This window comes from Sander vitreus, chromosome 3 (genome assembly GCF_031162955.1).
Source record: "Sander vitreus isolate 19-12246 chromosome 3, sanVit1, whole genome shotgun sequence".
NCBI classification, from domain to species: Eukaryota; Metazoa; Chordata; class Actinopteri; order Perciformes; family Percidae; genus Sander; species Sander vitreus.
In genome coordinates this window covers 10773284-10800615 of record NC_135857.1, presented here as the reverse complement: position 1 = coordinate 10800615, position 27332 = coordinate 10773284, and the positions used below count along the sequence as shown (strand labels likewise).

Genomic DNA, 27332 nt, shown 5'->3' with positions numbered 1-27332 from the left:
TTAGTGTTTTGTTTAAATCTAACTCCTTGACAAACATAAACTAATGAATAGTTTTAAATATTGTTTGATATTTAGTTTGCATAATAGTTTGCATAAAATGTCTTTGAAGTCCATCATATTAGAAAGAATCAAAATGATCCAAAAGATCGGTCATTACTAAATATTTTCTGGTTCTTGTGTTGCTTTCTGTAAATCAGTTGGTAGTCATGCAGTTTGATGTGTACATATACACATATTAACAATGTAATATGGCCAAAACAAGATTTACCTCAGTGACTTCATTTGTGTGGGGCCTGTTTCACAAAAGCAGAATATATAAATCCAGGATAACTGATATAGCGAGGCTTGACCTAGTCTAATCTGTCCATCCTGGCTTGGTGCGTTTCACGAAGGCCAAGCCAGGCTGAGGAGGAGCGACTAGGTCGAGCCAGGCTGAAGTAATTCAGATAGATGCGCGTCCACGGCTTTCCTCAAAAGACCGCGAGGTCGATCACAGATTTACTGATGCCAAAAATGGAGAATACGCATTGTACATACTTCATACAGAGTGAGCAGCAGCTTCTTGTGGAAGTATGATGACGTGAAACACATTATTTGTATAAAAATAAAAGAAACAGCCGCTGTAATGAAACAGCGAGAGAAAGCGTAGCAGACGATCACGGACTGACCGCGTAAGCAGCCTAAATATAAACATTAACTGACCACTGCTCTGAATTAAAACCGTCATAATCATTCCATTCAAGGATTAGGCTACTAATCATTTGCACAAATTAACAGTTGTACTCTTTGCCTTAAAAGTAAGCAGAAGATAATGTTACTCAGGAAATTTACCATGAAGATCAATTTTCTACAACGCTAGAATATGATGCGTAAATATCTCTTTCACTCTGTTCCTCCCTCTCTCTAATGGGCTAAAATATAAATGTCCTAAGTCATATTAACTTCCACTGCTCGCTTTTAATGCAAAGTGTACAACTGTTCGTTTTTGCAAATGACAAGTGACTCATTGAATGGTTTCAGTTAAGAGCAGTAGCCTATTATGTGCCACGCTTTTCCTCGCATTTCTTTTATTTTTTATAGAGGACGAGTTTCCTTCTCTACATATTATATGCCTTGCTCCCTTGTATATATGGACATAGACATGAATGGAACAGAGTATATTCATCAGTTATTTCCCCCCCAGTAAAATATAAGGTCCCTGTTGTTACATGAATGTACAGTAGCCCACATCACTAGATAGTTACTGGTCCAGTAAACTAAGACTATAATTTGGGAGGATTGTACAATTAGGATATGCTCTTTAAATTGTACAGTCCTCCCAAATTCTAGTCCCAGTTTACTGGACAACACAAGTTGTGTGCTAAGAATGCCAAATACAATGTACATGGAAGCTGAACAAACATGATCCTTATTGTTAAAGAATTTAAAAAAAAAATAATCAACTAAAATAATTCAAGGTGCATTGGTCAACTATAGAAATGTACAGCGTTGTATGTATTGCCCTTAGTAACAGACTTCATTTAAAACACATTTGAAGTTGTATCAGCCTTTTCTACTTATCTCAACAACTGCCATAATATATTCATCAAACTTCTAACAACAATATGAACAGCAGTCTTCATACAGCAATATAACAGTAACAATGACTGTCACATGAATAATTATAAAAAAAAAAAATAATGGTCACAACTTTAAATAGGCTAATAACAGTACTTAAATGAACAGCAATATGCACCTGTTGTATTTTAATCCAGGCTGATAACAATAGGGTAAAACCACTGCTGGGTGATCAGAAAAGGCTCCAGGATTAAATAAATCCTGGCTGTTAGCCTGGCTGTTAGCCTGGTCGGGAGCAGGCTAGCTGCACAGAATAAATCTCCATGGTGATTTATGTGCCTTCGCTTTCGTGAAACCGAGTCGAGGCTAAATTCATCCAGGATAACGGGGAAATCCCGGATTAATCCCTTATCTTGGTTTTGTGAAACAGGCCCCAGATTTAATAAACTCATATGACAGCCAACATGTAGCATATTTCAAAACAAAAGTCCAACCTAAAACTGAAAATGTGAGTAAATGATTGTGACTGTAATGGGCATAGACTACTACAGTACATACTACCAGACTACATTGTCAAACCACAGGCACAGCAAGCTATAATGGGTATGCAGATGTACCAGCGTCAGAGGCTTGAAACTGTTCATGCCCTGCCATTGTTGCCATTCTCCCCCAGGGTTTATCTTGCGCCTTGATAAGAAAAATTAATTTGGTTTTGAATTTGAAAATACAACTGATTCTCTGTTATTCTCCTCTGACACTGGGCAATATCATAATGTTTTGGTATTGTTGGTATGCCTCACTGGAAAATAATAAGACAAGCTCATGTGTGGGTTGTGATAGTATTTTGAATTACTACATGATTACATTTGTTCGGCTCACATTTCATCTCGAAGTGAGCGAGCTCTTGAGGGCCACATTTCTCCTTTCCTGGGGCTGGTGGAAGCAGTGTTGGGCACAGATATGAATGTGACAAAGTGGAAATAACATAAAGTCTGTGTCCAAATTAAACTAGTTTTTTTTATGTAGCAGTGTCCCAGACAGACAAAAATATTGCATATTTCTGAGACCAATGGAGCATGATGAAAATGCATAAATTCAACATCAAATGCGTAATAAAAATGCAGAGATATGAGTTGTTAAAATGTTGTCAGCCAGATATACTGTATCAAAGTGAATCGTTACCATTTTTGACCAATTCAGACCACAATTTTCTCTTTATATGGAGTTTTAATAGCCAGACGAATCTGCCGAGCTTGTGTTTCCTTTGCTCTGGCAGATACATCTGGCCCCACGTTAGTGTACTGTTAAGCAGTAATTTAAAAAAGTTTGTGACCTGGCCCCCATTTTTCTTCCTGCTTCAAAACAGACCAAGCACAGCCCCAACTTGCGCGTGTCGCTCAGCGCTACGTTGTTTCGTTGCTCTAAGTAGTCGTAGGTCACGTTTCATTGCTCTAATTAGTTGTACGTCCAGGCATTATGGTCTGTGCCTTTTTGAAAACGCCCCTTGGAAATTCAGAATGAACTGCAAGCTTTTAGACTGATACGCATTTGAATAGGAATTAGTGTGGCGATGCCAGGCTAGAGTTTCATTACATCACGATTGAACCCTCTTGGTAGCACAACAGCAGCTGTTAATCATCAAATACTGACTAATTTCAACTTTCCAAACATAAAACACACCTGACATTGAATTTTTGCTTTGTTTCATTTCAGTTCGCTTTAAGGTACTGAGCAACAATCACCTTCAAATCCGTGGCATAAAGAAGACCGATGAGGGCTCCTATACCTGCGAGGGTCGCCTCATGGCCCGCGGCGAGATTGATCTGCGGGTCATCAAGGTCGTCGTGAACGGTTAGCAGCCCTCACACTATTTCCTCCCATCCTTCCCTTCCTTTCCTTTGTTCCTGTGCGCATGTATTTGTGTGGCAGGTGTCCCATGATGCTTAAATAAACTGTATATCCTTAGAGGCTACCAGGCTCAGCATCAATGTGGAAAACCGTTGCCCAGAGCAACCATGTATCAAAGATGTTCCATGCTAATGAAGTCTTTTTTTTCCCCTGCAACTTCTGAGACTAGCAAATGAGTGTGCCCAAAATAATTGCTCTGAATTTGTCACAGCCTCTGTCTCTGTTTTCCCCACACCCACCCCTGCTATCTATGTGACTATCTGCCTGTATATACATCTACCAATTTATTTTTCTTTCTATCTTTTTCATTATTTCTCTCTCTCTCTCTCTCTCTCTCTCTCTCTCTCTCTCTCTCTCTCTCTCTCTCTCCCCCCCCTCTCTCTATCTATCTGTGTGCGTCTCAGTGCTCCCGACCATCAGGGTATGGCAGTCCGAGGTGAATGCCACAGCAGATGTTGGCCAGGCTGCCATGTTGACTTGTGCTGTTGATGGCTATCCTGAACCCATGGTGACATGGACAAGGTAAAAACTCTGCTAGCAACTAGAGAGACAAATGCTTTGCAGCAGAACTTGTTAGATGCCAGCACATTGCTATAATAATTTCAACAATGTACTGTATGTGTTTATTTATTATGTAGAATTAACCTGTAGTTTGGCCGAAGCAAAACAATACAAATGCCTGTCTTAATCTAATAATAAAGTGGTTGATGCTGCGTGTAAGAAACTTAGTCTTTTCTGTTTTTTGTTTGTTTTTGTTTTATCATTTGTGACAATTTGGACATACAAAAATAATAGGGATCGTCATTTATTGTCAATCTTGGACGTAACTTAAACCTACATTGTGTCATTTTTTGAGTTGATTCTTAGCAAAAAAAAACTTTGTTCTTTCATGTGCTCATTCATGTGTAATTACTTCCACCAACTAATCAAAGTGTTCTCGTACACGTAGAATCTGCCATTAAGAATAAATAGGGGCGAGTCGCTCGAATGATGGCCGGCATGTTGCGCCTCCATCTTTAAAATACATTAGCCAAAGAGGGACATACCTCTGCCTTTCGCCCTCTTCAGTGGCACCGTGACGAATGCCAGGGGGAGATTACTCGCCAGGGAAGCGAAAAAGAGAATTAAAACGACAACGCGACAGGCAAAGCAACAAGATCAAAGTTAATATTGGCGGGGCTAGAACAGCTGCTTGTAAACGATGGAGATACTAAGAGCTAATTTCGGGTTCGGCCACCGTAGCAGTTAAAACGCGCTCGGAATGGGAAGGGCTAGAAAGTAATAATCAGTTGGTTGTCATATACAGTTTCACCGCTAGATGGGAGAAATTCTTACACAATGTAGCTTTAAAGCCTGTACAAGTTTAAGTATTCGACGGTAGTGGCTCCAGTTGTTGTAAACCGCGCAAATGGTTGCTGACACATAACATCAGTATCAGTAAAAGCTGGCAGCAACAGACTAAAGAGAAAGGACTAATTAGAAATAATAAACTATGTGGGCGTAAGAGCTTATATCATCTTAAAAATGTGGAAATGTTTTTTCCTACATGCTTAGATTTTCCCATTGGTGGTATTTACAGAAGTTTTATTTAACAGAATCACTTTCCTCCTGCGTAAGAAATAAGAATTAAGCGTGACTTTCATACATGAAAAGTGCAATTTTACTCACTATCAGTAACTTGTAGCCTTAATAGCCAACAGTGTTTTCATTATTGTATATAATACAATAACATATAAATATTACATCATGATGTAAAGAAAATGTTTTTACAGAACCGGAATACATAGGCTACACTTGCAATAGTCAAATGGAAACACTGTCCATTAAATATCTGTACAGTAACACACCCACATCAGGAAGACACTCTAAGATATTGGGGATATACTGGTTTATTCATTGCAACAGGATACTTAATAACAGGGTATAAAAGGTGCATGTAAACAGTGAAACCTGAAGACTGGAGTGTCATCAATCACCACATTCTTCTGTGTATCTGAATACAGCCATTGATAGCTTCCTGCTTTGTTAAACTGTTCCTGCTCATCTCGTTTCCAAGACAGCAGTTAGCTGTGTAGACAACTTAGATTGGGGGGAGCTCCTGCTGGTTGTTAGTATTTTGTTGCCTTTGGTATTTTTTCTATTTGTGCAGCTAGACAGCACCTGCAACTTACTGAAAGCTGTATCGAAACCCAAAGCAAGGGATCCCAGACACTTGGAAGCCAGCGATCATTATCTCATTTACATGGCTGACAATGGTGACAAACAGTTTATACTCCACTAGGACAAATTGAAAATACTTGATCTTTTTTTTTTTGTTAGAAACACCAAATGACAAAAAGCTTGCGCAAGCGTCGCTCCTACTTCACGCTTCATCTTTTTCTCTTTCAGGGATCCAGAGACTACTGATTGTTATGTTAGTCTGAGTATAAAACCTAAGGGTCATGATTAGGAAACAGTTAACTTCTTAAAATGTCAAATCTTTTGTAAAATAGTACGCTTTAAAAGTGATGTTTTAACGTCAAAGTAGATATAGATGTGTATAACCCATGTTTTCCACAGGAATGGAGTGGTTCTCGAGGCAGGAGAGAAGTACAGCTTTAATGATGATGGCTCCGAAATGACATTAATGGATGTTGCCAAGCTGGATGAAGGAGAGTACACCTGCATTGCCAAAAACAAGGCTGGGGAAAGTGAGCAGGAACTGAGTCTGAGAGTGTTTGGTAAGGCGGAACGTTTTTATATACATACATGAACTAAAGTGACAATATAAAATGTACTTGTGTGTAGGAATGAGGTATAAGAGTATGTGGGTGGGGGAAGAAAAATAGTATGGTTATGTGTCTGTTGTCTAAGAGATACGAGATGAGGTGTTGTTTCAGTGTGGGTTGTTGTGGTTGTTTCATGTAAGGATGAAGCTTAAGGATCCAGAGAACTGGCCAAGTGGGATGAGCTTAGCTGAACTCCTTGAAGTCTTTTTCTTTTTTCTTCTCTTTTTGCCCACTAGGTTGTTGTCTTTATTTTGTCACGAACAAACGACCATCATCTCAATCACAACCACAATATCAGGGCATCTAGTCACGTCGATTATATTTACAAAGAGTTATCTGGTTCAGTTTATTTCCCCAAACAACAAGAGGTGGCCCGGGCCTGGTTCAGTCGAGCTCAACAGGTAAACAATTACCATAAAATTAGTCTAACTATTTTAGCAATATTTACCTCATTATCTAAAAACAATTCTCACACTCACAAAGCTCTGGTCTCCTTACGTCAATGTGGGAAAAGATGCAGTCATGCATGTCCTTCCACTTCTGAATAAACGTGTGTTTTTCCTCCCTGATCCTGATTGAAGTTCTTGAATTAAGTACCTGTCAATACCAAGTCTGATCAGATATTTATATTTTCTTGCATGTTACAGCTACATGGGGCACACTTGGCCTGAAAGCCCCTGAAAATGTGGTTTTAAATCTGAACTATTTCTCTGTAATATTCAACAATTCTAACTAAATAAGCAACAATTAAAGGAAATGCTTGGAACAAAGCATTCTTTACCCCTATTCTGACTGGATTTGTTTCTCTAGGTGAGGTGGGTAAGAGCCTAAATTCTATAGGTTCCCTCAGGCTTGAATTGGGTTGGGCTTGCGCAAGTTTTCAAGTTTTTAAAAATCCAGACCTTAGTGTAATGTCATGAATAATATATTGGCTGTGTACCTCTGTGTGTGACCGCCAGCTGTTTGAAAATCATGTCACTAACAGCCGTTGCCTAGAACAGTCCTGACACTCCCGCCTCTCATTAATGAGGAGAAATATTACACAATCTGTATTTAATATGGCATGTGACAGTTTTTGGGCTGCACAACATTCAAGAAGGTGCCTGTTGGAGATTGTGTCACAAAGTTCTGTTACCGCACTAAAAAGACGGGCACGGGCCCAAAACTGCTGAGGTGTTTTGGGCTCGGGTGGGACTTGGACAGAAACTATGCAGATTCATGTAGGGTCAGGCCGGATTCTTTGGGCCCGATCGTTGTTTAAGAGCTGGGGTGATTTTAACGTTACTGCTTACTGATTTTAATCCCGTCCATTGTGTCCATGGGTCATTTTCACCTAAACCTCAGTAATATTTACAGCCGCAATTGCTTACTGTTATTTCGTCCTGTGATTTAAATCCTGTCCGGAGCAACGTCCTTGTCACCTCTGCATCAAGAGCAGAATCAGTGTGAAATGTGTCTTTTGTGTGAAAATTGAGTAAGTCTAATGCTAATCTGATGGAAACATGCTAACACCAACATAAAGTATAGGCCTTTTTGGGACCCAATATGATGACAGAACAAAACATAAGTCATCAGGAGATTGTTTTTATATTATTGTTCTCTTAAGCCTATACAGTATTTCTTCACATTTCATTTTTGTTCATGTTTTACTTTTTATGCCTATTAAAAGTATGCAGAATTAGCTGTTAGCGGTTCTTGTTTGCATTGCATGTACGACTATCACTGGATTGCTTTGATTTTACTGAAGAAAATGTAAAAATGTTATTATTCTCACGGAAGTTTTATAGTGTCTTTTCTATGATTTCTAAGCGGATTTATGGACATTTGTTCACAATAGATATTGGAGATAATATCGACGAGTTATGATCCTAAAAAAGCAGTACTATTTGCAACTGAAATTGGCCTCATGCAGAATCATTACCCCACGTCTCTCCCTTGGCGACTCCCCACTCCTCTCCCGTGCCGTCCCTGGTGAGGTTTTTGGCTTTCTCTTTTGGCTTTGTCCTGCTAATTGTCCATGTCTATTACAGCCCGTTTCCTGTAATTTCCTGAGGGTTAAAATGCCGCCTGGAACGATGAGTTAAATAACTGAGGAGCACCGTGAATATTAAAATCCCTTCCGAATGGGGCTTTCCGTGTTATTTATCAGGAGTTTTAACACTCAAAGCTTCATCAGGATTGCGTGGGTGTGTTTTTGATCAATGACCTCCCAAACTTCCTTTGATTTAGATTCAAATTGCTGACTTCTACTTCCGTGATTAGTGCACGGAAGTATGTGTACCTCACCCACTTCAAACCAGTGAGAAGAGCACAGACAACAAAAGGAACAGAGACCTCTCTCATGTGACATAACCAATACCTCAAAATCTGATTCAGCAAATAGATTTTAAACAGGACTACATTGAAATTAGGAAAGCAAATTGTTCGAGCACTGAATACCTCTGAACTGAAAATATGTTTGGAGAAAAGTGTGTTTGAGTGTCAGCGTAGAGCTGCAGTGGCACCAGGGTTTAGGCAGGATTTTTTGTGTTGTTAGACAGCAGCAGAAGCTTTTAAGAGGAGTCGTGCACCTGCAGAATACTCAAAGCAGCTCTGCTCACTTCACTTGCTGACACACATCAAAAACCGCTGTCCACTCTTCACTTGTTTGTGCCGTTCTACGGTCCTATCCGCTCATAATGCTGTATCCCAGAAAATGGGTTACACAAACATATACCGATACCATCCATTAAATAAACCATAATCAGCTCTGATACTAATCCCTGGCTGTGAATACATATTGTTGCTTGTTTAAATGTTTTTTTTTATTTCAAAATAACAAAATGACAACACCAATGTCCCTTTTGTTCATTGTTAATAATTATCTGTTGAGATGAAAGCATTTTAATTAAAAGGTTTGAATTGTTTTTTTGTGCTAGAAATCGTAAACTGTACATATTTACTCAATTGAATCATGCCTAAAATGTACAAATGTATTGCTTAATCCATGCATTTATCCTCCGTGGAGTGGAGTGAAAAATAAATATAAATGCTTCAGAGTAATGCTCAACCTCACGCTTTAGAAGTAGCACTTTAACACAGTTTGCTTTGCTTTGCTCTGCTCATGTGACAGTTGTGGCACCCTGCTGTGCTTTCAGGGTATCTCAGGTGTACTGTAACCCGACAGTTCTCTCAAATGTGAACAAAAAAGAAGGCCGGCTCCTTTTGAGTTAGGCTAAATAAATGATTACATTGAGTTTGGATCCAAACGTGGTTATCGCAACTTTGCTGCTGCTGGTACTAAAAAAGCTCAAATACAGTTTTGCTGCCACCTGTCAAGCTGCTGATCCTCTTCCTCGCTTTGAACTCGTCGCACATCCACAGAGGTGCTCTTTTACTGATTATACTTGTGCTGCCAAACCACCTGGCTTGTCTTGTCATGCTAGTGCCGTTGAGACGACTTTGTGCTTGTGTTCACAGTCAAACCTAAGATCACATACATCGAAAACCAGAGCACTTCAGAGATGGAGGATCAGGTAACTCTGACTTGCGAGGCATTAGGAGATCCGACTCCCACCATCAGCTGGAGTTCTGGTGAGCGTGTCTTCACCGAAGGAGAGCAGGTAAAATAATGAAGGCAGTGTGGATGACAGGAGAAAGCTCAACATCTAAAATCTTAGGTACTCAGTCCTGGTCCTTGAGGGCCGATGTCCTGCAAGCAATTTTTCCTCCCAAAGTTAATGAACCACAGCTGGTGCAAAGTAGACTGATATTATGTGTGTCCCAGTTGCATACTATACGTTAATTCTAACCTCTACTGTTTTTAAGTAACCAGTACACACTGAGGAAATTAATCAAACCACTTGTTCAGTGCTAAAAAGAAAAAGAAAAATGACACGATAGTGTATTGTCACTGGTGACAGCACAGAAAGGAATTGAGTTATTTTACTTTGCAATTTGTGATACTTCCATATTTGAAATTGGTTATATATTTCTGAAGTTGCAGTTCGGCTGACATCAATTAATCTGAATAATCATGAGTTCCTGTATGTACAAAATAAAAACATACACTTAACTTTCTTATAGCATATTTTATAATGCGTTAGCATGTGATGTGGAATCGGGGCACACTGACTAGTAATCACCAGGGAGGAACACAAACCTGCAGGACGCCGGTGTCGCAAGGAGAGGAATTGAATACCTTTACCTTAAATCTAAGTTCAAGAGGAATATTGATCATGCTCAGGTGGGGGGGCTTCTACAGTTTCCTCAACAAGGTGTACGTACTGCTGATTATTTCTCCTGAGTTAGCGACTCCTTCTAGATGGCCCAGAGGATCTCATGTAATTAGCTCAGTAATACTCAGCCCGTAATGTGGAGTGCACTCAGATTTGACTTGGGTTTCCCCCCGAATGTTACGAAAATCAGCATCAGAAACCCAATTATAACAATCCCAAAATAAGCATGTGATTTGAAGCACTAATTGAACTTTGTCTGCTTCTTATTGGACAGAATTTGCTAGAATGAGCACTTGAATGATCAAGTGTTTGTTTAGCATTTTCAATCACCATTATCATTATTCTGCTCATGCTGGGGATTGAAAAGTTACATTTAGTTTGTCTATGGATATTCTGCCCCCATCTTTTGAATTTGTTTTGAGCTAGCTTTTCTTTTTTTTCTTTTTTTTCTTTTTTTTACCAACCATTACATCCTTGATACTATGTCCTTTTGGCAATGTCTTGTACAATATTCCATGTGCAAACCATCAAAAGCAATGAATGTCTGATTGGTATTCTCGTACATCTATTGCCCACATGGCCTCCTTCTTCAAGGTCTTGGTGTCTTGCTACAGTTGAGTGGTAATGAGGGGGGAAATGCTTCAGAGATATACTGTAGTTCATGGAGGAATTCTGGAGCCAGTCCATTACATGCACTACATTTTCTTCCTACAGGCACATCTAAACAGGATCTATCAGGTATGAAATCCGCGTGGCACAGAAATGTACTGGAATAGTGTTGCAAAGTATGCCTCCAGATTTGACAAAAACCCCAGTGAAGTCAAATAATCCATTTTTATTGAAAATCTCCCAGCTGTTTCTTGAAAACCCCAAGGAATGATCTCATCAGAGTTCATGAAATTGATTTGACTGCTGCATGCTTCCCAAATACGTATAGTCTGAAAACTTCACCGATCTTGTGATGGAAAATGTGTGGCTCTTATCCCATGAGATCAGACCACAATTTGGTTAATAAGGTAATAGAAGAGAAACACCATTTCTGTGTCGCTGTTGCCTGATCATTTCAAACTTTACATCACAGCATGAGGTTGCCTGGATTCAAGCCCAGCTCAGTCTGTCTGTCATCTCCATAGTACTGTAGATTGTCTAACATTTATGTCAGTATCACTTGAAAATTGAGGGTAAAAGTGCTCCGCGTAAAACCTTTTGAGTATCAAACCCACTCTGCAGACAGAAATGGCAATAAGAGTGTTTGGAACGTACCGATCATAAAGATGGCCAGTGGAGAAGTGGATTATCCTGCAAGAAGTGGTTAAATGGCCACCTGTCAAACCGTCAAGGCTGAGTGTTTGATATTCAAAAATAGGTTTTGAGTGAAGCATTATTTCCAGTGCAAAACACGCTTCCACCATATGACGCACGTCACGACAGGCCTGTTTTTCTCTTTGTAAACCCACACACCCACAGTGGCGAGGCGCAATGTCTGGCACACATGGACACAACGCCCAGTAACAGTTTACACCATTATCCAGTGTAGATGTCCCACGAGAAGCAGCATTCTTTTTCGCAGAACAAACCTGCTGCTGTACCTCGACTTCTGTCTGCAGATTGTCTTCTTTTGTGGCCATGGAGCTGTGATAATGGATGAGGAAAACTCTCAGAGCTCTGCATCACACCATTATGTGTGATAAAATAAAAACCTGGCCGTCTATAATGTAGGTGGGAAGATCAACCCTGGATGCTGAGGAAATAAATAACACACCGGGGCTTTCTGTTATTAACAAAGGAACAGGCAACTAGTGTACAATACGCATTACCCACCCATTTTCTGCAGCGTGTAGCCCTGTGGAGGTGCAGCACCATGGCATGTCTGCTGTGCTGTGGTGGCAGTGTGTTTTGCATTTCAGTCTGCAGTAGGTTTCGTTATCTGTGGCATTTCTTTACACCATCGTCAGTCCTTACTGAATGGCAGTAGACTAGAAAGAGTAGATGTAGATTTCTTATATTTTCCTCTTTATAGTTATAATAATCAGCAAGGGAAATGATTTCCATGGTGGGTCTCTAATGAATGCATGAGGAACACGGCTGCTAATTGTTTGTCTTGTTCTGCTGGTTCATCTGATGTCCGTCTGTCATGCTGTCTGTAATCATCATAACAGCTGTATTTCATCTACGATGGTGTGACGGTTGAAACAACATTCGTTTGGGGTGGACATGCTGAATTGGAAAAAAAAGCAGCTGTTCAATTTTGGAGAAAACTTTAAAAGGATGTTAAGTGCAGGATTTTCTCATTAGTATATTGATGGGAGATCTTTGTATTGGTCAGAAAACCAGTGCAGATCTGTACTGTGCCATTTTGCATGTGCGCTGGTGCTGAATATACAGAAATAATATACAATTAATTCTAATGTGTTTTCAGTTCTTTGGCTCCCTAGTCCGTCAGCCACTTTTATTTCTTGTTTGAATAGTACTATGCAGGACATGGACCTTGTTATGCAGAATCCATGATCATAAAAATATAACGTTTTTTATATTTTATTTTACTTTGTCACACATATGAGTGATGTTTTGCTTATTGTTAGACTGGAAATCCAGGGGCGTGAAATAAGAGCATTATTGGAGTTATGTGGAAAAACCCCACTGGTTTAGTTTTTCAAATAATCAACTTTGCCTTATACAGTAGTTATTGGATACTGCTCAATGAGGAACAGGCATTATACATGTAAAAACTGACACACTGATATTAAGTTTATCTGCCCTGACTGCATAGCAGACTGTGGTCTGTTCTGCTTTATACAGTGGATCAGTTAACATTTTACATTTGTGAGGGACCATAACTTCTTTTCATCATTCAGTACTCAGTCCAAATATGATTAGAAAGATTGAAACTTTGAAAAAAACGCCTCAGAAACTAAACATCAAAAAGACTTTGTACATGACTGTGGTTTTGGCTTGCTTCCATCTTCACAGCTAGAATAAACCTAAAACCTTGGAACAACCCTAAAAAAACCCACCTATTTCTGGTTTATTCAAGGTGCCCTGTGGAGTATTCTTGTAATAAACAAAGTTTGTGTTTAAATTCAGTATTACTCACCAAAACACATTGGGCCTCATTCACCAACCATTCTTAAGAAGACATTTCTTCTTAAAACCCTCTTACGCAGTTTTCACGAAGATTCTGATTCTGATTTGTTCTTAGGTAATAACACCAAAGAGCACACATTTGAGTGTTGACATGTTACGTTAATGTTTTTATCATTTATAATATTTTTTAATGATTGTTTTTATTATTTTTACAAAGCATTATGAGCTTTTAAAATAAATAAACACTACACTAATATAACACAATTTGTATCAATTATGTTAATTGGGTAGCCTGGATGCCAGCCGAACTTAGCCCCGCCCACAACATTTGAGGTCGGGAAGTTCGGTCTGGACTTGATCCGTTGTGGAGCAACTATGCTTGAACCAGAGCTGTTCGGACCAATCAAATTGTCAGGGCGGCCTTTATACGATGATGGACAGATGATCAACAGTAACGTAATCAACCACGTCACCAAAGAGTGCTTGGGTTGAATTCGTTTACGTCAAAGGTGGCTGCCGCTGGAGAATTGAGATGTGTAGATTGCGCCATCGTGTCTGTTATAGAAGATATCGACAGCACATTAATTTTAAAATCCTCAACCGGCCCGTCTCAGCTCGACTCAAACCAGCTGATGGTGTCGCTGCGACTCAACCGTTCAAGTCGCAGAGGCTGGGTTTAGAAATTAAAAGAGGCGTCACCTGTTTCAACAGTCAATAGAGAAGTCAGCTGGTAAAGTCAGCTATAATCCATTTTATTTTGATGTTACAAACAGCTGTACGAAATGGCAGAGTTTTAGACGGAGCCTCAACGACCGCCCGAAAGCACGGTAACGTTATATCGTCGCGCGAGATAGAGAGTGACTGAAGAGAGCGCCCAGCAGCGTTAAAGGGGTGATAGAATGATTATATAGGGTATGAAAATGGCCTGTGTGCTGTTCTATGCTGCCTAATGCATCCCTGTGGAATGGCTCTATTTCAAACGAGAGCTTTTCTTCCAAATATGGTATTCTCATGAATATTTAGATGAGCTGCGCGCTGATTGGTTGAGCGAAGCACATACACATATAGTGGAGACGAGACAGCAGGTCTCATATTTCAGACACTGCAATGTTATACATTGTTCTTCTGCTATTTCATTACTAAATTCACTTCTGAGACTTTTTTATGCGAGAAATCAACTAGTATATAAAATATAAATCTAGTATATTTACACTTATAATTTTGTCACGGCATTTATATTACAGCTACCCTAAGGTGTTATAAAGCTAACACTTTTGTTCGATTTCTATTTAATGCATTTTTGTGAATTTGAGAGGTCTCTTTAGGAGGAGCTGCTAGCTAGCTGTTTCCCATTCAATCCTATGGGAAAAGATTGCGGCTACACTTTCGTCATAACTACATTATATTTAGACTTTGAATTTCGTCACGGCATTTATATCACAGCTACCCTAAGGTGTTACAAAGCTAATTTGATTTCAATTTAATGCATTTTTGTGAATTTGAGGGGTCTCGTTATGATTAGCTGCTAGCTCTCATTGATAGAGCTCCATCCAGCTCACCGCGGGCTCTATCAATGAGACTCGCGGACAAGAGGCGTTTATTTCCCCGATCGTTTGTTTAAATAACTCAACACACATATCCATTACAAGATTAACTGGAACCTGTGGTTTTTCGAAGTTATAATGCTCCACGAGAGATTGCGGGCATAACAAGCTTGCTGACCACGCTCTCACACACACTGGCCATTTAGCAGGAAGAGGGGAGGGAGAGCTGCAGCACCTGGAGCTCCGTCAGAGCATCGGCATTTGGTAGTCTAGTAACCCAGAAATGGTGACTTTGCGAGGGTATGGAGTGCCGTGGGCTGCCGGCCGTGACGGAGCTCCATCTAGCTCACAGCGTGCCGGGGTCTGTCAAGGAAGACAGGCCGGACGGCAAGGCAGCAACCCAGGCAGCACCAGCCGCTGTCACGTAGACTGCGGAACTACTGAACCCCGACACACAGTTTGACAAAATTTGCAATTAGCCATACATTTTTGTAAAACAGCCCATATTTGACCTCTACGTAGTTGATTTCTTGCATAAAAAAGTCTCAAAAGTGAATTTAGTGACGAAATAGCAGATGAACAATGTATAACATTTCTGAGATCTGCGCGACTTAGATTCACAAGACAAACTGGTCCCAAATCAGTCAGTGGCCTATGTAAATTTTGGGGCGTTACAAAGATAGAAGGTAGAGCCAAATAAGGTAGAAGTTGAGGAGTTGACGTCAACTTTTAGCTTTGTTGAGATTTGCCCGTTTTCAGCAGCAGTTTCAAATTGTGAGATTTACAGAGGAAAGGGGTGTCAATGGGACTTCGAGGTTCTCTGTATGTCCTTTTTACCCACCGTCGTAATTCAACTAATCTCTATTTTTTTCAGCGGCGCATGACAAAGCGGAAACAGGAAGCATGGACGAGTTCGAGGGTAACCGGATGCCAGGACTCTCAAAGTGACTGCATGTCTCTCTTGTAAACTTACTGGGTTAAGATGAGTTCTTTTATGGTGAATGAAAGGCTTGATCCGACGAAGTAGGTCATCGAATCAAATCGAAGCATTGACGGCAATTCTGCTGCCAGTTCTGCCGTTGTTTACCTTTTTCTTCTTCTTCTAGTCTGTAGAAATAGCAAAGTCGGTAGCCTTTCCTCATTAGCGACACCTCTGTTCAGGAGAAGACTGCAACTAGTGTCACGACCACCACACGCGAGTATAAATAGTTATGGTTACAGATCGGCTGCGGCGAGTATACCGGACGCTTTAGAACAAAGCCGTGAATCAGAGAAATAAAACATGTTTTTCCCGATTCATCACTACAAATGCAATGTAGCAAGCAATTCATATTTACACGAAACAAATGATATATCCAGCTACAAAAAAGTCTAAAAGACGGAAGTGCAAAGAGTGGTTGCAATGGAGACGATACACCGTCCCGTCTCGTCTCATTGGTGTTGAGTTCTGTTGACAACTCCGTTGCTCTGATTGGTTGTAGGTCTATCCAATTGAGTGCAGAGGCATTTTCTTTGCTGGTTCGGTTGAAACACGCCCCATAATCACAGTTCAATGGAGCAGTATCAGACTCATATTCTGACTAGAATCTGAGTATGACGACGTCTGAGTTAATAGACGTCAAGGCTATTAATCGGGAACCATGCAATCCAATAACTATTCATTGATCAGGCATTTGTAGGCCCTAAGTAAGAGCTGCTCACACAAAATCATATTTACTGCTGCTGCAAGATGTTTCAGATCGTGCCCTGAGTAGGGAACACTTCTTCCAGGACCATTAGATATGTTGCGGAGAGTGAGACGCTACTAAACAGCTCGTTTGGCGTTCACTTCCTGCTGAAGGACCTCCACTTCAACCTGGTTCCATGCTGTTTTATGGTCCCAGGAACCAATGGGAGATCAGAGTTCTTGGACCTGGATCTTTATAAGAACACAGTTGCGAACAATTCTGTGGTTTAAGAACATCATGAATTTGACGTTGACTTTTCTTAGAAACTTTCTTTTTTAAGTAGTCTGGCTATCACCAGACCAAGCTCAATCTTTTAAGATTGAACATTAGTCTGGGGAGTCTGCTCTGTATTTTCAACGGACATAGTTCAAATGACTCTGTATGCAACTGGATAGTCCTTCAACCAATCAGACCAACGATGCAGGGTGACGTAGCAGCGATAGTGGCATCAACGGGTTGGCGGTGACCGTTATGTTGAATGTAAACAAGAAGCTTCTTGGTCGCTTCTCTATCGTCATTGTGTTAAACCCGCCAATAGTGCGCCAGGTGGATAAGCCAGTTTGCGATTGGTCCCCCAAAATTGTAACGGAAGCAGGATAGATAAACGTACAGGTTTCTAGCCTGAGCTGCAGGGCGAAATCAAATCGCCGGCAGATCGGGCTGGTCTTACCCAGTCTATTTTTTAAGAACACATTTTAAAGAAAAAACTTAGGATGTTATTGGTGAATGAGGCCCATTGTGTGTATCCTTGAGGTCTAACAAAATATTTGCAAAGCCAATTTTTCTTAAAAGTTTGAGACTTGCATTACCATGTTTACTTGCTAGGGGTCTTCTTCACTGGCAATTGTTGCAGTGATTCCTTGAAACCATTGGCAGGAGTGTGTATGGCATCATGCACGTGCACAAGGACAACAAACTATGGACCCACATGTAAAAGCATTGTTCCGTAGTGCTAGTGGTGGTCAAAAGCTCCCACAGGATACCTTTTAAGCTCACATGTATACCTTCTTTAACCCTTTCAACCTGTCAGTTACTTTACAGTGGACCCTTTCAGTAGAGCTACACGTAAAAGTAACAAGGATAGAGAGCAAAAGGGTTAAGGTTTTAATTATGTTATCTTTACCTTTCATGTGAGAACTCTATTTATAATGCTTATAATGCAGTAGATGGAGGAGAAGGTCTCTGTCTCTCATTACTGTACAACGTTTGAGCAAAAAGATCCGGATTAGAGAATACTTTATGACACTGTATTTATATGTTATACTGTATTTAGTCTATGCTACTTCTGATATTTTGTAAGAGATTAGCCATTCATTGTCAGTTTGAAATCCTTGTTTGGCTTCGTTTCACTCTGGTTCCTTTTTACAGCTGTCTCGGGTTTAGAAGGTTAAGACGGGGAGAAGTAAATTCATTCTGAATATCCTCCTACACAAACTGTTCAGTGTCTGCAGACAAAAGTATTGTTGTGAGTAAAACGGGGGCACAGTGCGAGGATTGAGGGAGATTACTGTATCACACTGTAGAAAAGCATTGGTACAGTACATTCAAAAAGACAGGGATCAAAGGAGTAAGTTAAAAAAAAAAAGTGTTCTACACTTGTGGGTGCATGCCTGCGTGGATTGTTTCAAATTCAAATTGGCACTTATCTGGGGATAGTTTTGTTTTTGTGTTTAAATCAATTCAAGTTTAAGTGTTTATATATTTATTTTAAAACTTGCATCAACTTTCACGTTTGGTGTTTGGTTCTTTTAGTCCTTTGAATGCATTCACTGCGAGTCGCTCTCGATAAGTGTGTCTCTTTAATAACTGAAAATGTAAATGAAGTATTTATTCATGCTTTGTACATTATCTACATAATGAATGTTTGGCTTATTTGAATACATATTAAATATTCTGCTTGAGTTTTCTAAGCTGTAATTATCTGGAAATATTTTGAACAGGGAAATTGGAGTGAAAGAGGACCAATCATAAAAACTTAAAAGCACATTAATGTTTGTACTTGATTGGCTGATGGCAGATTATGTCTGTAATCTTTGGGATCTCCTCAAATATTCAAGTTTAAATTCACAAATCTGCGTTTAGGGCCTGCTCTGTCTACCATCCAGATTGGCAATTAGAAATTAAAGACCTTAGAAAATAAATTCATGATTATTTTAGAAGTAATTAGATGCTTGGAGAAATAAGTAATTTATGTGGTGTGGCAGCGGTTTAGACAGGGCATCTGAAACAGAGGAATGCGAGGAAAAGGGTTGCGTGCCGATGCAGAGAGAGCATTGTTTTCTGCAAAGCCAAAAAGCTACTCATTTACAACAGCATGCCTGCTAGTTCAGTAGTTGGGGAAAGTAAGGGCTTCTTCACTAAAATGTCAGTTTTCTATGATGTGGTGGCAGAGGCTCCGAAGCTCAGCAGTTAATGACACAGGACGAATCATGACAATACGCATCGTCATCAGTTTCAGTCAGACGTCACCCAGTGAATGAAACGCCACCAGGGTTCTGTGCATTTATGTGTTCAGTGTATTTGTGTTACTAATGTCTCCACTTTCGCTACATAGCCCTCTTTACACTGACAGCAGTTCACGTCAGAACAAAGAGTGAGGATAATTCTCTATAGAAGGTAACAACAATGGGCTGGAAAAATGATGAGACCCAAGGGAGCCGTCACCATATTGTTCTGAGAGCGTTTGCTCGGAGGAGTGATTTTGTTTAAGTGTCTTCCGTTTTGCACGCTCGCATCTGCTGCTGTTCATTGTCTCTTTGTCTTTAACAAACACCTGTCACAGATATGAGGGCGATACTTGTCAGCTCACTTACTGCAGGAGCATCGCTGCAGACGAGTGTTTGTGCGGATGAGGTGGTGATGTTCCAGACTATTAGGTTGCCTGTTTTAATTGGACTGCTGCTCTTTCTCGGCGCTGTGGTGATATGCAGCCAACTGCTGTTTGTAAAATGTGCGGTGACTGTGTGTTTTACTGTGACAGGAGGGGACTTACAATGCTCTTAAAAGCACAGTGACATTACACTCACACAGTGAACTTTGCATATGATTTGTCCAATTAGTATTCTACCGTCTCCTCTTTTTTTTTTACCTGCTTCTTTTCATAGTAAACAGTGAATCCGGTTTGTCTGTGATATAGAGTACTTGAATTCCAACACGCCATATGTTCTTTGTGGTATTTAAAAGCCACCCGCATTGATTATGAGAGCGTGGTTTTCAGATGTGAATTAATTGATGGTTTGATTCACTGTTTTGCCCTTCAGTTATTCCAACCGATTGCGTTCATTTTCTTGACATTTTCTTGCAGTTGCACCTGATGAAACAGCTGTTTATCATTTTGCTTGTTACGCTCCAACACTTTTTCTCTATGTGAGCCATCACATCCCATTATCATGTTTTAACATTTTCTCTTCAGCGTCATGAATTCCATAGAGCATGCTTTCCAAAAAGCTTTCCGTCTTGTGGGGTTGGGCTTTTCAGTGTCACTGTGATTTAACTTGACATGGCATGCTGACTAGAACAGTTTTAAGTATCTGTTAGTTATCCAGAGGTTTGATTTGATCTGTGATGATGTGAAGTCATTCTGTGTGCAGTAGAGTGGGAGATAGAACCAACATAATTATGATGATCACTTCTTTATCTTGATCTATGTGATTGTATCTCCTCTGTAGCCCCAAATAACACGATACAATCTTAAACTCACTTTGATCCCAGTCAGAAATTGAGTTAAATGAGCTTTAAATGTTTTGCTGATAACATATAAAATATGCAGTATCTATAATTATTTGAAATGTAGCATCATCAATTAGACACGAGACCCGAACTGTGATGCTACACTGAGAATTTTCTCATTCACCCCATGATGGTATGGAAAGGCATTTATTGATAGCATTCCACAATGACTCAGTGCTAGTTATTATTTAAATGATATAGTTTTGGTCAATTAGTGAATCTCTAGTGCATCCATTCTTATAATACAGAAATGAATGTTTGTAATCCTAACATTGATTTATAAATATCCACCGCTATATATCATAGTTTTTTAAAGAATGAAATTTAAGTTATTCAAATCACGTTTGTATATTTTAGCCTTGGAATACAATCAAAGCATACAAAACTTCATTTGTTAACATTTGGAGCGGAACAACAACAACAACAACAATGTGACACAGGCCACCTGTAGGCAAAGATTTATTTCCAGGTGTCACATGGAGTGCAGGAAGAGCTGCAAAGAAATAGCTTCTTTCAAACCCCTCATTGCTTATTGAGAAACACAGCAAGACTTGATGAGTACCAAAAGGTTTTTTACATGCACGGATAGAAAACAGTGCTACACTAGAACAAATTCAGTTTCATTGGGTTTTAGATTCTCATTATTGCTTTAAGCCTCAAGAATGGATTGTCGATAATTGCTGTTCTACTTGCCAAACAGGCCGACATACCTCTGGTGTTGCAGAGTAATAAATTCACCTCTTCCTGATAAACCAATAACCTTCTCATCTGTGAGCATTTTTTTGTTATCGTGATGCCAATAGACTTTCTTCTTTGGGGGTTAGAAGCAGTCTTGTTCCAGTATACAGTACAGAAAATAGCACACCGTAAAAATCCCCTTGAAATACACCGTTTAAGAGGAAAAAGAATAAGCTTCTTCAGTAGGGAAATCATTGTGGTACTGTGTCAGACTTTACAGCAAAATCATAAATTCAGCTCAGGGACTGTGGATTTACGGAAAATAAACTGGACACTTAATACTTGCATGCAATGTGCAGTGTCCCAGCTTTGCCTGGATAAGGATAACTCTCTAAGAATTGCTTTGCCATTTGTTTGTTGTTGTGTCTCTGTCCTCTACAGGCATCATGGACTCGGCCCGAGCAACACAAGGTATTCTAAATGCATGACTTTTTTCCTACACCCATCCATCTTACATGTCAGTGGATTCTAATTCAATTCTGGATGGACACAGATCAAAATTCTCGATCAAATGAGGGTCAAGGAGAGTATAAACCCTGAGAAAGATGCCAACAGGCCTGTCTGTCTGGATCTCTTTGTTTTACTTGTTTCGTTTCCATGTCACTCAACATGCAGTAATCTACTTCAGCCTGTTGTTTTCTTTCCGACCTGTAACCTACCTGCGAGAGAAGTAGAGATGATCCGATACCATTTTTTGCTTCCCGATACCGATTCTGATACCTGAAGTTGCGTATCGCCCGATACCGAGTACCGATCCGATACCAGTGTGTCATATATTTTATTATGTTTTAACAACCGTATACTACTATCCCTGTATGGATGTGATATTATTTCTATCTTTGTTGTCGGTCTGGCTCAGGTTAAACTCTTTGTTAAACATGAACAAACACAAACAATGAACACCCTAGAACGTTCTTTTATTATGCAGTTTGACGGTCAGTTATAACGGAAAAAGAACATAAATAAACTACTTAACGTAGATTTTCTTTAGGGCTTTATTACGTGGTATCGGATCGGTGCATGAACTCCAGTACTTCTCGATACCGATACCAGCGTTTTAGGCAGTATCGGAGCATCTCTAGAGAGAAGTCAATACAAGACTTTTGTCTGCTCAAATATGATTTTCACAATAACTTTTAGTTAATCATTTATAGATTTGATGCATGATCCTGTTCCATGCAGCATGTCAACCTATTTTCTCTCAACAGCAGATGTTGTTGAGAGAACTTGTCCTCCAACCCAAGTCTCCAGATCTCACTCAATCTGATGGCCATTCTTTCTTCTTCTTTTTTTCACTTTGTTTATTAAGTTTTGCAGGGACATACAATTGACATTAACGTTCAGAGTTATGCAAACAAACCAGTTCCCTTTTTGCATAGAAACAAAGAAGACTGAACATGCATGACACATAAGACACTACTGATAATAACAGAATGAAAGCAGGTAAATAACATGAGTCAATTTTGAAAGAGAACATATGTATATTAGGGGTCCACGATTCAGGAAATGTCACGATTCAATATCGATTTTTAGGCTCAAGATTCGATTCAAAATCAATTTTCGATTCAAAAACAATTCTCGATTAAAAAAAACAAACAATTCACAGTATGTAAATGTAGTTACTTTTCCCATGTGATTGCAGTAGACATACAATTGAAAAAATATATATGAATCGATTTTTGGAATTCTATGAATCAATTTTGAATCGGTAGAGCTTGAATCGTGATTCGAATATGAATTTTTTTTGCACACCCCTAATGTATATATTAAAAAAGTATAATGATAGGAACAAGAGTACAACAAAAATCGAATAATTAAATATATATACATACTGTAAATTGAAAAAAGAAAAAAATGATGCCAGTTCTTGATTATAATTTCAACATGTGTTTTTGACATCAGATTTCTTTTCATAGTTCTAATTCGTTGGACCGAAGATGAATGAATATGTATGCAAGAGAAAATGAAACATGTCTTTGTGCAGCAGCACAGAGACTGTTCCTGAAAGAAAGTGAAAATTGGCATAAAAAAAGCTTTTTTTCCCAACTTACTTCACTGTAGAATATGTGTTTTACATATGTGAGAAAATTGGTGAGAATTGCCACTTTGTCATTTCCAATATTAGTGCTGTGTGCACTGTACTACAGGACAGTACAGATTCATGTTTTTGGCTTTCAAATGAACAGAAGTTTGTGTTCTCACGAAGCGTGTCATTGATGATCAGCTCATCACCATTTCAGATGCAAGATCAAATATTAGGCTTGCCATTGATATTTATACTTTTGTACCATTTGACAGGAAATGAATACATATTTTTAGACTATTTGGTTCTTCAAATAGCCTTGCTATTTTATTTTTAGATTGCAGGGAGCTCTGCACATCAAGCGAATTGGTCCTTTCCTTTTACTTTTGAGAATGGGCACTCTTTTTCATTTGCTGTTTCCAACCATTACTAAATATTGACATTTTGACAATCATTTGTTAATAACACCTATGTAGTATCTAAACAGTATCACGCTCTACTCACTGCAGGAGATGAAAAAAGCACCTTTCTCATTAAGCTCATGCTGACAGTAATGACTAGGTTTGTGTAAAACTGTGATTTACACAACGGTTGCACATTCTTGTGCATCAGCAGTAATACGTCAGCATCAGCTGGCACAAAAAAAGCCCAAACAGTGTATCCTAGTTATGTAATCTTCCCAGTTTTAGCGTAAAGGATAAAAAGCAAGTGCCACTTTTCCCTTAAACATAGCTTAAAAACCGAGTTATGCCATGCTACTTTATTTTTTTAACCACTTTTAGTTAACTGTTTTCTCACATATTATATCACAGTAGCATATTTGTGGTTTCAGGTTGCGAGTGCATTGGGTTACATTAATGTATCAGGCACTGATAATTTTCACTTTCTGATATAATGATATGGGGCTAAGTCCACCTGCACTCTGAATTGATCAGTGTGTCTCTTTGCAAGATATCCCATTACAAACCACACAGGGGAGGAGTATAAGCATGGGGCAGTATGAGCATGCTGAGCATGTTTGTTGCAAGTGCGTAAGCAGCTGAGTGTTCATTTGACAAGCCACGGAAGGGAAGGCACATTCACCGCAAGGTGCATTTGTATGCAGGACCAGTTAGATTTTGGTAAGACATGAGTTTAACATGTCCTCAGTGTATCCTCAGTTTTATGCTCTGATGTTCCAGCAGTCTCTCTCTCTCTCTCTCCTCTGCTGGTAAAGCTGCAGAAGCTGTTGGAGAGCTCTGCTGTCAGTTTGGTCTGATTTATTAGAGGAGCCTCTGTCTGAAAGTCTTTTATTTTCTTCCCTCCCATCTGTTTTATTGCAGGTTTTGCACATAGACATGTAAAGTGGGTTTGTATCTCTTTCTCAAAGGCACTAAAGTCCACAAATTATGGATGTTTATAAATAAGAATGTTTCCTATTGACAACCACTCTGGCGCATCCTGCATTCATACTGAAAAGCCGTTGTTATAAAACATTAATGAATGGCAACATTAAATTGCAGTGAAAACATAATTTTCCTCCGGCAGATGATATTCGTTATGGGCTTCATATTGGGAATGAGAGGCAGTAGAGGAACTGCCCATATGTTGCTCTGGCTTTGGTGACAGTTTGATGCTGCATTCTCCGAAAAGTAGGCGCACACAATTAAAAAAGACTTAATATTGAAGCATACTAACTAACTAGGACTCTGTGGTGGTACATAGTGTGGCATGTTGCACAGATGTAGGAGTCAGAAGCAGTGCTACAGGGGTCGAGGGAGAATGCTTTGTGCACAGGGGTCAGAATAAAAGGGTAGTGTGTTATGTAAGTGTCTCCCTGGTCCTGCTACCCACTATGCATAATGAATGCCTCAGACATGCTTTGTCTGTTGAATTTGAATACAAACTAACGAGGGTTTCTCTTACATTGCTGCCCAGACTGGGCCCTAATTCAATATGTGTAAAAGCATCCGTGCCATTGCTTTGCCTGCAGCTTGGATCAAAGCTATGAAAGCATCCAATAGAAAGGCTGATATATCCAGTTCTGCAGCACCTTGTAAAAGGAACTATTCACAAAAACGCCAAAGCTTACTGTACAGTATAAAAGAGTACTATATAAAAACACTTGCAAGCCCCAAATCCGTAAAATAAACGAGTTGTATTGAGTTTACATTACATAACATTTGCTCTGCCGTTAGCAGCATTGATAAACATTTACGTTGAGGAAAATAAGGTTTAGAATCTGCATCATACATGTTTTAATTAGTTATATCCCGTTTGGGAAAATGTTTCTCCAAAAGTAGAAATTTGGTCTGTCTGAAACTGTACACCCACAGTTAAGTGTCAGCAACCAAAACAACAGAGTTGTTGACCCTGAAGGTCAGGAAGCCGCTTATGGCTGTTGTAACTCTGCATATCAAGTTAATGAAGCCAGGTATCTGTAGAGCAGGAAGGCCATTTACACATCTCATTAGCCAGCTGTCTCTTGTTATTCCCTTGGCTTCAAATGCTTTGTGACTTGGCATGTGCCCTTCATCACTGAAACTGGGGCGTCACCAAAAAAAACACCACAAGTGATTAACTTAAAATGTTGTTTTAATAAAAAAATAAAATAATAATAATTATATATATATTAGGGGTGGTACGGTTCACAAAATCCACGGTTCGGTTCGTATCACTGTTTTAGGGTCACGGTTTTCGGTTCTGTACGGTTCTTGTTATTTTTTCTTTTAATCTTTAACACTCCAGAAATATACCTCAGCATATGATATATAGCTAAAATTAGCATATTGAATGCATGTTGCACAATACATGCACACAGTGGCAGTTCTATCTATTGTTTTATTTCCGCTGTCATCATAGGTAACATGAAATCCCAAATGTTCCCACACACCAGCCTGTATCCACGACGCTGGCGCATCCTCCAACTTCGGGCAGCCTTCCTCATCTCTCCCACTTGACATTTCTGCACGTGACGTGACCTGCAGCACTCCACACTCCACCTGAGGAGCGGTCGGCTCGGCGCCTCTCAAAATCTGACGAAAATCTTTTAAACTGACCTTTGTCGATCAAAAAAGCAGACCGATTCAGCAACTGTATGCCCTATTTCTCGCTTAAAATGTTTTCAGAAACACTTTTTCGGTGAACTATTTTTTTTAAATATGAGATCGTATTCAGAACGAGACGCCATTAGAGTCTGTTTTGAAATTCGGGAGCAGCAAGAACCACATAGCGCTTTCGTCCAATCAGCTGCCATATATATATATATATATATATATATGTGTGTATATATATGTATATGTGTATGTATGTATATATATATATACATACATACATACATACATATGACGCCCCAGTTTCAGTGATGAAGGGCACATGCCAAGTCACAAAGCAATTGAATATTATTTGAATATATATATATATCTCATATATATCATATATATATGATGTGTGCAGTGGCACTAAGCCCCAAGTGTCTTCAACATGAAAGTGCAAGTGTGGCATGTAAGGTAATGCTCTGCTGTCTAGCATTATGCATCAGCATATTTCCCGAGTTGGTAAGTCCTCTGTGTGAAAAGCTCTAGATGGTTTCTAGTGCCTTCTGTCATCTATTATTGATAAGCTCCCCTGTTCTGTCAACTGTGTCCTTATGTTTCCAAGTCTTTACAGAGCAGAGTGTGCCTTTTTCATTAACGTAATGTCTCTTTTGCTCATCAAAAGCAGGCTTTCTTAAGCATTTTTATTTATTTTTTCAGGTCACATCTTCTTGCAGAAATATGCTCTGTACATCTTAATGTGCAACATGCTGATGGAAAATAACTGATGCGAATGGTTTGTTTTTGTACTAAACCAAGCTATTTTCTGCTCCAATTAGAGTCTGGATGGAAGTGTAGTGGTGAGGAGTGATGCTCGTGTGTCCTCCCTCACTCTGAAGTATGTCAAGTATACAGACGCGGGTCAGTACCTCTGCTCAGCACGCAGTGCCATTGGAGAGGATGATCAGCCAGCATATTTGGAGGTCCGCTGTAAGTATTTCCTTCTCTCTTAATATAAGTGCT

The 27332-nt window shown here is 39.5% G+C and overlaps 1 protein-coding gene across 1 annotated transcript in view; it reads left to right on the top strand.

Annotated features, from left to right (window-relative positions):
- Positions 1 to 27332, top strand: part of ncam1b (neural cell adhesion molecule 1b) — a 67239-nt gene that overhangs the window by 23075 nt on the left and 16832 nt on the right. The window contains exons 5-11 of the mRNA XM_078245022.1: positions 3271 to 3408; positions 3870 to 3987; positions 6025 to 6185; positions 9693 to 9835; positions 11165 to 11188; positions 21654 to 21683; positions 27149 to 27299. Of these exons, the coding sequence (XP_078101148.1) occupies positions 3271 to 3408; positions 3870 to 3987; positions 6025 to 6185; positions 9693 to 9835; positions 11165 to 11188; positions 21654 to 21683; positions 27149 to 27299 (765 nt within the window). The remainder of the gene's footprint in view (positions 1 to 3270; positions 3409 to 3869; positions 3988 to 6024; positions 6186 to 9692; positions 9836 to 11164; positions 11189 to 21653; positions 21684 to 27148; positions 27300 to 27332) is intronic.